General features: G+C 37.4%; 1 protein-coding gene across 3 annotated transcripts in view; it reads left to right on the forward strand.

Annotated features, from left to right (window-relative positions):
* Positions 1–10,675, forward strand: part of ZSCAN23 (zinc finger and SCAN domain containing 23) — a 32,971-nt gene extending 22,296 nt beyond the window's left edge. Inside the window, exons 4-5 of one of the 3 annotated variants that reach the window (XM_082346975.1) lie at positions 82–708; positions 5,268–10,675. In XM_082346975.1, coding sequence (XP_082203101.1) covers positions 82–695 — 614 coding nt within the window. In that variant the 3' untranslated portion in view covers positions 696–708; positions 5,268–10,675. Of the gene's footprint in view, positions 1–81 lie in introns of all 3 variants that reach the window. The other 2 variants (XM_082346976.1, XM_082346974.1) reach the window with 2 other exon arrangements.
* The last annotated feature ends 32 nt before the right edge of the window (positions 10,676–10,707 follow it).

Consider the following 10,707-nt stretch of genomic DNA (forward strand, 5'->3'; position numbering starts at 1 on the left):
TCCCTTTCCACCCACTCTCCTGACCAGTTTTTTTCTTTCTTCTTTGGAAACAACATTCATGCCATCCATTTATTATTTCAGATGATGAGGCTGGGACTTGGAATGTGGAGTTAGCCCCAAAGAGGTATCTGTCTAAAGAAACGAAATCTCGTGTGGAAGTACCTGAAACATTGAATGGTGATATTATTCCAGTGCCTGAGTGTGGAGAGACCTGTGACCACGAAGCCAGATGGGAAAGGCAACGGGTAAGCTCTTCGGTGGAGAGACCCTATATCTGTGGTGAATGTGGGAAAAGCTTCACCCAGAATTCCATCCTCATCGAGCACCAGAGAACGCACACGGGTGAGAAGCCCTATGAGTGTGATGAATGTGGGCGGGCCTTCAGCCAGCGGTCAGGCCTCTTCCAGCACCAGAGACTCCACACTGGGGAGAAGCGCTACCAGTGCAGCGTTTGTGGTAAAGCCTTCAGCCAGAACGCTGGGCTTTTCCATCACCTCAGGATCCACACGGGGGAAAAACCTTACCAGTGCAGTCAGTGCAGTAAGAGCTTTAGTCGACGTTCTGTCCTCATTAAGCATCAGAGAATTCACACTGGAGAAAGACCTTATGAATGTGAGGAATGTGGCAAGAACTTCAGTTACCACTGCAACCTTGTCCAGCATCGGAAAGTCCACCCTGTGGCTGAATCCAGCTAGCTCCTTGGAACAGGTAGGGCAAAATTTCATGATGTCAGACCACTAGGCATGGTAGCAAGGGTCCTGGTTCTTACTTTGTCTCTGAGAGAACAATAAGAGATTAATCCTCTAGTATAGGAAGATCCAAGGAAGACCAGTGAAAACGTCCTTATTTTTATGCTGAGAGACATATAATATCTTAAATATATCTGTCAAAATCTCTTTGGTCAGTGACATCCATACTTTGCAATACTGAATATTGTGTTGACTTCATCAACATAGCCTCAAACACATCTGTCCCAAAAATTTTCTACATGTACTTCAGGAAAACTCCTTCATCCTAGTTTTTAAAAACTTTTAAAAAACAGTCTTAAAAATTATATGCAGCCTGAATACAAAATGTCAAAGGTAGTTCACTGAGTATTTAAAAATTAATTTAAAAATAATTGCAGTAAAATCTGTAATGTAAACTATTAGATTAGTTTCCATTCACATAAGATAGGATAATTTGCTTTTAACCTACAAAAGGGGGCAGATGAATCCTCCCATAAATATATAGAAGGCTTCTCCCTGTAGAGGTTTAGTAATTCAGCCTGCAGTTTAGGAACCAAGGTATTGAAGCAACCATATATTATTAGTAGCTCAGTGGCTAGTCATAACAAATATTGCTCATGATTTTAAATTTTGCAAAGCCCAAGACACTTAGCTAAAAATCTGATATCTCACTTCAGATCCTTATTGCGAAAATATAGGCCTCATTGTACTTTTCCTGTGACTTATGAGCATTTTGGGGTTTTTCTTTATTTAAACTTTTGTTATGGAAAATTTCAAACATATACAAAAGTAGACAGAAAAGTATGATCAGTCTTCCATGTTGATTGCTTTTTATAACCTCCATGCCTCTCAGCACTACCTATTGATTATTATCAAGGTCATACATAAAAAGATTTCTTTTCCTTAACACTGACTGTTACAAAACTTTATACTAAGGCCAGGAGACCAAAAAAATGAAAAATCTATGGTGATAACAATCTGGATTGGAATACCAAATACATACACAGTTAACTTAAGAGTAATAGAAATGCTCTAAGGGACCTCAGAGATCACTTCTACGTGCCCTTATTTGACAGATACGGAAACAGAAGCTCTAGGAAGTGACTGTGTAAGATCATACAGCTAGTTAATGGAGCTGGAACTAAAACCCTCTCTCCTAATTCCTAGTGCAATGCTCTTTGTACTAAGCCACTGGAAGCACTGTATTGCCATATAGAACTTAGAGGACTTACAAGGCACTGAGGTTTTGCTTTTTAGCCCAACAAACCCTCCCATCTATATGTTTCAATAAATGTACAGCCTATTTAATTTACAGTGGAGTTCCAGGAAAGATTCCTCCCACTTATCTCTCATTTGAGGCATTTTATTTATTTTTGTAGTGAGTGATTATTTTTAACTTTAAATTTTAATTTACTTAGAAGGAGTTTTCTAAAAAAATTCATTCTTCACCTGGTTCTAATATCGAAACAACACTAAAAAAAGGTCGCTATCTTTCCCTTATAGGTAGTCATTTACTAGTTTCTTATGTATCTTTCAGTGTTTCTTTATGTAAGTACAAGAAAATATGAATATATAATCTTATTCCCTTGATTACACAGAACGATGGCATACTATTTATATTCTTCAATACCTTATTGTTTTCATGAAACAATATAATCTTTAGAGATTTCTGCATTATAACAGAGGGCTTCCTTATTCTATTTACAAGTTGACAATATCTCATTTGTTGGTGCTCCATAGTTCAACATACTCCTACAGATGAAAAATCACTACTTTGAAATGTTATGTATTGTTTCATTCTTCTCCCCAGTTTAGTCCAAGTCAAACACTTTCTATTTAAAAGCTAACAACTTCCACATGAGCTAGGAAACAGGGTTTGGACGACTAGAATTACACATATTGCTTCTGTGGAGAATGGAGAAGTGATAGGTGGTATTTTTCAGTTTCATGTATTTTGTTCTGTTATATATTCTTAGACCTAACATTTCAAACTATTTGTGTCACTACTTGTGACTAATTGTAGGTATTATCAACAATCTTAGAAGAAAAAAAGTCTTAAATTTCCTCAAGAGTATATTTTATTGTCTTGAGGTTTAAATTATATCCAAGAGAAATAAATAGGGATTTTAGGATGAAGTTAAGGAAAATATAGCAGACATAAGTTTGAAATAAAATCAACTTCTCAAAAAAACTCAACTTCTCAAGTTAAATATATATTCCATATAGCGATATAGTACATATACTATTACAATCTGAGTTCATAAGTATTTTAAATGTTTCTCCAATATGCTGAAGCAGCATGTTTGGATAATTCAATTATATCAGCTCTTAAAAGATTTTAAATATGAACAGATTAGTATTTTAGAGGATGAATTTCTAATGGACTGAGTTTTTACACTTGCAGTTGAAGGTTGGATATTTGGTTTGTTCTGTGACTGTTTTTTTGTTTTGTTTTGTTTACAGCTTCTCAAAAATTCTCAATTTTCTTAACAACTGGTAAAATGCCAAGAAACAAAATACATTATATATGCCGTAGAGACAGATGTACTGCTTAGAATGCAATGATGGTTAACACAATTAAAATGACTGACAGTTCACCAAACTAACTTTCCTTGTTTTCTAATTGTACTAATTCTCTTATGGTAATTCTTTTATCTAGGATGCACATTCCTCATTATGTGAGAAATAATATTTGTCTCAACCTATAGACAGTGGCATGTAGACTTTGACTTCTTCTGTGATTATTCCAGTCTTTCTGGCCAGAAGTCCTTAGTTGTCTCCCTTTTATATTTCTAAATTTCCCTCACTTCTCCTCTCTTTTCCACCCTGGCTCCTTTTATTCAGCCTATGAAGTCTCTAGTATTGATCTCATTTCAGGTGTTCCCTGGACCAGTATCCATCCCTCCCTATCCCTTTGAAAAGTCCAATCTGAGAGAGCAGAGTTTGGTTTTATGGTTGAGCAAGGTGTAAGAAATATTGATTCAAATCCAATTAAATAGCCTTATTGGTTCTTGAAGGATAGTCCAGCACCCCTTTGAGCACTGTTAGGACAGTGGACACTGCATCAAAAAATGGCTAAGTATCTCGCAACCAAAACCTGCCTAGAGCTGTAGATAGAGCCCTGAAGATTCTCTTTCACTATAATTTTGAGTTGAAGGTCAGGACAACAGGAGAATCAAGTCTCTGTCCATATTTTGTATTTGGAAATGACTCCTATTTTCTATATCTGACAATACTTTTCTTTGAAAAAACATAATTATAATTTATAGTAGAAGATTGTTTTATATTTTTCTAGTAAGACAAAAATTATCTCTGAGGAAAATTTAAAATAAAAGTAGGTCAAAATTATTATAAAATATGAAGTATTTTCTGTGGAAGAATTTTGAAATATAAAATATATATGAATATACATGTGTCATTGGTTAAATGTTGAATTAGTAATTGAGAGAAACATAGATTCTTTGCAGAGGGAGGTGGAGGACAGAGGAAAGTGTTTTTGGCACAGGGAATAGGGTGAGGCAAGACCCCCATTCAAGACATGCTCAAGAGCCAGGGGTTTTCCAGTTTGGGTCACGGAGTTCCTGCAAAGAAGTGCGGGAGTGGGAGATTGTAGGTGAGGGCCAGATTGAGAGGGCCTTGAACACTTTCCTAATGCATTGAGTCTTTGATAAGCAGTGTAGAATCATCAAAAGTGTTTTTTGTGCGTGATAGGAGCTTTTTACTATAGAATCAGAGAATATTGAGCTTTAAAAAGAAAATTTGGAGTTTTGCTCATTTCATACCTACATGAGAAAAGTGAAACCCAAGTGGTTAAGTACTTATAGTGATCTTTCTAGTTTTTAATCACATTAAGTTTTTTTAAAACAAAACTATGAACAAAGATCATCATGAATTATATGTAGTTTCATGGACACTTAGACTTGGAGCCCTGAGACACATTTTAGGCATCTGCAAAAAACAAATGGGATGGAAAGAGAAAAAGGATGGACAAAATGTGAGAACATAAAAAGGAATCAGACAGAAAGCAAAATGAGACACCAAAACTCTGGCCAACAATGGTGACCAAAGATAAGGAAAAATAAGATAGATGCAGAGACAGCACTACCAAGATAAGTGCTTCATCTTCACAGTACTTACTAGAAATTCCTCCATCTCAGTTGTTCCAAGTGTCTTAGGTACAGAGTCTGAAGCAGTGAAAATAGTCTCACTGCCTTCGCTCCTCACTCATTTTAGTACTTTCCATAAAAAGGAGAACAGGGAGAAGAGCACAGTCTATAAATTACTCTGTGATGTTTTTAGGTCTCTCTGGACCCACATCCAGATTTCCATGCCAGCTACCTTAGCTTTATGATGAAGCCGCTGTTTCTTGGTGTATACCTGCGTTAGAATCACCTGGGCTGTTTGAAGTGCAGTTGCCTGGGCCCCACCCCAGACTGACTAAATCAGTGGTTAGGTTACTCAGAGGGACCCGATTATGCAAAGATTTAAAACAGTGGAGAGCAAGCCGACCTCTGCCGCTCTTGTTGCCGCTTTCCTTAGGTGGATGTTGATTATTGCTTCTGACCCTGGAAGTTAACTGACAGTTGGTACCTTAAGAGACTGCAGGAGAGGGACCCTGAAGGCTGGGACGTCAGAGGACCGGGTCCTAAGGGGACCTAGGGTTTCGAGAATCCGGTGAGAGTGGCCAGGTGTCCTCAGTGGAGTAGAAAGATATTAGCCCAGACTGAGTGGCTGCTGGACGCCAGAGGTTACGAGCCCTCGTCGATTTTCCTGCCTGAGCCATTAGGAGGAAGCCAAGCACGCGAAGGCGTGCCAGGTTGCCAGATCAACCACTGAGATGACGGGTCCTCCAAGTTTCCTAGAGAGGCAGCTGAGGAGCCGGCGGAGATGCGGTCAAGCGTTGTGACTTATTTCCGGTTCCTGGTGTGCGCTGTAGCCCAAATATCCCGTTTCGGTCATTGCTTCCCGACTCTGGTCAGGTATAGGTGGATATCTGGCTCATCCCCACGCAGGATGCCCTGTACCTCTGCAGAGACCTTGGGGTTGGAGGTTGGGGTGTTGCCTCCTTTCTCCAGGCCTGGCTTGGGTTCTTCTTCCTTGCCTTACATAGATTCCTCAGGATCCGACTCTCTTTTCCGTGTCGTTGCTTCCGGACGTTTCAGAGATGCAGAGAACTGAACACAAATGCTGTACAGAGCCTGGTCTGTGCAGACTACTTGCTTCTCGAAGGAGACATAGATTCACCAGTGGGGAGCACCCTCCGGGTCCATCGGCTGACGGATCCTTAAGGCTAAAAGATGGTTTCTTATACCTTACCTGAATTTATCTGAGCAGTTTCTCAGTTTTCATTAAAACCCATTATAGTAATGGTCATGATTACATATTTGTACCGTAGAGGCTTAGCTCTTTTAAAAAGTACTTTACTATAATGTGATTCTCGCAATTTTGCAAAACAATGGGAAGTGCCACGTCAATTTCTGTGGCTAAGAAAACATTAAAGAGTGTGGCAGGGGAAGTAGGGGAAGGTAGCACCTCATTACTGCCTGACAGAGGTAGAAGTCCAGGTTCCCCACCTGATTTACATTGAGCTCCTTCTTACTGTTCCGTAAGGGTAGGAGTTCTGGCTTCCACATGGTCACCACAGACACTGTGTGAGCGCGGACTTGTTATTGCTGGGTGATGGTGAAAGTCCTGACTCTCTACTGGCCCTTTTCTGGCATTGCCTCAGTGTCACCCTCCCCTACTTCCCCTGCCACAATAGTTTCAGAGAAAACCAGCTGAAACCTAAGGTTTAATTAAGATCCAGTCTCATAACAATACAAAATGTCCAAATTTCAATTAAAAAAATTACTCAAATACCAAGAACCAGGAAGGTCTCAAACTGAATGAAAAAAGAAAATTAAAAGATGCCAACACCAAGCTGACAGAGATGTTAGAATTAATCTGACAAAGCAGCCACGATTAAAAAAAAAAAAAGCTTCAATGAGAAATTGTGAACATGTGTAAAAAAAATGAAAATATAGAAAGCCTCAGTAAGGAAATAGAAAGTCCTAGCAAATAAATAGAAGTTATAAAGAAAAACCAAATGGAAATTTGAGAACTGAAAAATACATTCTCAACAACAGAATGGAGAAAAAGGATCCGTGAAGTAGAAGATAGAACAACAGAAATAACTCGATCAGAACAACAGAGAGAAAATAGACTGGAGAAAAAAAATATATAAGGGAACAGAATGTAGTAGGCTGGAAAAATAGCCCCTCAAAGGTATGTTCACTTCCTAATCACCAGAACCTATAAATATTACCTTATGTGGCAGAACAGTGAATATTATTTTATATGGCAAAATAAGTGATTGAGTTAAGGATCTTGAGACAAGGATATTATCCTGGATTATCCAGGGGGGTCCAGAATGCTATAATATCATTGTAAGAGAGAGGCAGAGGGAGATTAGACACAAAGAAAAAGGTGATGGAAAGATGGAGGCAGAGATTGGAGTGATGTGGCCTCGAGCCCAAGGAACACTGAGACATGACCAGCAAGCAGCTCCAGGAGATGGAAGAGACAAGAAACAGGGTCTCTACCCCGGAGTCTCTGGAGGGAACACAGCCCTGACAACATCTTGAGTTCAGACTTCTGGCCTCTAAAATTGTGAGAGAATAAATTTCTGTTGTGTTTAAGACACAAGTTTGTGGTAATTTGTTATAGAAGCCAAAGGAAACTAACACAAAGAACCTCAGGGACCTGTGCAACTATAGAAAAGATGTAATGTTCATGTCATTGAAGCCCCAAAGAGAATGGAGCTGAAAAAGTACTTGAAAAAGTAGTGGCTGAGAACTTCCCAGTTTTGGCAAGAGACGTAAACCTACAGATTCAAGAAGCTGATCAAAACGAAAACAGGATAAACCCAAAGAAATCCATTCAAAACCACGTCACATTAAACTTCCCAAACACAAAGACAAAAGATTTGAAAGCAGTCAGAGAAAAATGACATCTTACCTATAGGAGAAAATTCAAATGACAGTGGATTTCTTATGAGTAATAATGGAGACCAGAAGGAATTGACATAGTATTTTTAAAGAACTGAAAGAAAGGACCTGTCAAGCCAGAATCCTATACTTGGTGAAAATATCCTTCTGGAGTAAAGGAGAAAATCAAGACATCCTCGGCTGAGTAAGACATAGAATTTGTCACTAGGAAACCTACGTTTAAAAAATGGCAAAAGGAATTTCTCTAAATAGAAGAATCAGGAAAGGAGAAAGAATATGGGTAAATCCAATAAGCTTCCTTCTCTTGATTTTTCTAAATTATGTTTAATTGTTGAAGCAAAAAGTATAACATTGTCTGATGTGCTAAATACATTTATTAGAGGAAATATTTAAAAGAATTATAAATGGGTAGGGTAAGGGATGTAAAGGGAAGTAAGGTTTCTATATTTCACTCAAGCTGGTAAAATGATGACACCAATAGAACGTGCTAAGTTGTGTCTATATGATGTGAAGCCTAGAGCAACTACTAAAAGAGCTATACAAAGAGATATACCAAAAATGTTATAGATAAGTTAAAATACAATTTAAAAAACGTTCAAGTAGCTTACAAGAAGGCAAGAAAAGAAAACAGAGATGAAAAAACCAAATATGAAATGGCAAAATTATAGAAGCAGAGAACAGAGTCCTGGTTGCCAGTAGTTAATGAGAAGATGGGAGTGAGCAGGAAGTGGGTGTGTTCATAAAAGGGATTGTAGTGATGGAAATGTTGTGTATCTTGACTGTAACAATGTAAATATTCCAGTTGTGACATTGTACTATAGTTCTGCAACATATTACTATTTGTGGAAACCTGGTAAAGAGTAAATGAGATCTCTGCATTATTTCTAACACTGCATATGAATCTACAATTATATTAAAATAAAATTTAATTTAAAAAAAACCAAAGGAAGTGTAGTGTTTTGTGATATGAGACGGCTATATTGAATTCAAACTTCAGTGTCCAGAAATCAAGCTTTATTAGAACAAAACAAGTTGGTCCTCAACTAAGAAAATCTACCTTAAGATCAGTTGAATAGAATTAGATTAATTTGATCTGCAACCTGAATTCCCCCTTGTTATGTAACATAATAAATTCACAGGTTCTGGAGATTAGGTGAGGAGTAAACATCTTGGGGGAGGGGGTGTCATTATTCTGCTTACCACAGGTATTATGCTATCAGAACCTGTCAGTCATTCCATAGCAGTACATCATGATTTCTCATTTCTTTTTATAGTTGCCTAGGTAGTTATGCCACAGTTTATTCAATCAGTCACCTATTGATGGACATTAGGTTTGTTTCCAGTCTTTTAGCTTGAATACCTGAATGAATAACCTTGTGCGCATGTCATTTCATATGTTTGTTAATATGTCTTTGGGATGGATTTCTATAAGTGGTATTGCAGGGACAAAGGGTAAACTTATGTAAGTGCTTTTGCTACATTTTCTTATTTTTCCAAATAGGGGTTGTATTATTTTGTGTTCCCACTGAGAATGTATAAGAGTTCCTCTTTCCTCATAAAGAGTATATTGTCAAACTTCTGGATTTGAGCCAATCAGATAAAATGACTAATAGCACCTCAGTGTAGTTTTTAGTTTGTATGTTTATATTTTGAGTGAAGCTGAGCATCTTTACAGACATTTGAGGGCTGCTACAATTTCTTATTCTGTCAATTGTTCATTTCTTTTGCCCATTTTCTCCATTGGGTTATTGGTTATTTTCTTTTTAGGAAATATTTTAGGAATCCTTTATATATTAGGGATATTAGTCCTTTGTGATATGTTGCAAACATTTTTCCAGCGTGTCATTTGTCTTCTGACTTTTCTTTATGGTGTTTTTTGATAACCAATTCATTTTATTTTTATTTAGTCAGATTTATCTGATTAAATTTAATTTTTTATTGCTTTTGGAAATTGAGACACTATTACACAAGATTTCCCTGTTCCCAGATGTTAGAATTATTATTCATGTTTCTTCTAATACATGTATAGGTACATTTTTTTACATTTGGTTTTTGGATCCATTTGGAATTTATCCTGACTGTGCCATGTGATGGGAGATATTAATTCAATTTTATTTTTGACCAAATGGCTATCAGTTGTCCCAACACAACTTATTTACAAGTCTCTCATTTCCCCTGTTAATTTGAGATGCCACCATCTTTTACTAAATATCCATAGGTACCTAGGTCTATTTCTGTTTTTACACAGTATCACACTCCTAATTGTAGAGGCTTTATAACATGTGCTAATATCCGATTAGGCTGTCCCTCACCATTGTTCTTTTTTCAGAGGGTATTGTGGCTATTCTTATTTTCCCATATGAACTTTACAATCAACTTGTCTAATTCTAGAACAATACGTGTCGATACTTTTATTTTAGAAGATTGACTTCTTCATTGAGTCTTTCGAGCCAAAACTCTTATTAGTCTTGTTGGCATATGGCTTTCTATTTGTCTAAGTATACACTTGGCCTTTCAGGAGGTTTTCCCCATACAGGTTTTGCATATTTTTTCCTAAGCTTATTCCCAATTATTTTTTCTTTCTTCTTGTTTTTTTGTTTTGTTTGTTTGCTTGCTTTTTGGTTGTTGCTATTGTAAATTCGGTATTCTCTTCCATTATATCTTGTAACTTTATCACTGGTTATTTGCATATAGGAAGGCTCTTGATTTTAGTGTGTTAATTTTATATCTTGCTACTTTACTAAATGGTCTTTTAGTTTTCCCATTGAACCCTATGGGTTTTCAGATGTATAATCATTATCGTCAGCGTATAAGAGAGAACCGAAGAAGGTGAAAAAGCAGGCAGAAACCACCAGGTTGACCCTTGAGAAGTGTGTGTAGAAGAGGTCCCTTCCTGAGTCGGGAAGGACCTCGGGAGAACATACTTTTGAGGCATCTTGAACATCAAAGGTGACCCAAATAAAAGTGAGAGTGGAAAAAGCATGGGATTTCCC

Source organism: Balaenoptera borealis, assembly GCF_965194805.1.
Source record: "Balaenoptera borealis genome assembly, chromosome: 12".
In the NCBI taxonomy this organism is placed as follows: domain Eukaryota; kingdom Metazoa; phylum Chordata; class Mammalia; order Artiodactyla; family Balaenopteridae; genus Balaenoptera; species Balaenoptera borealis.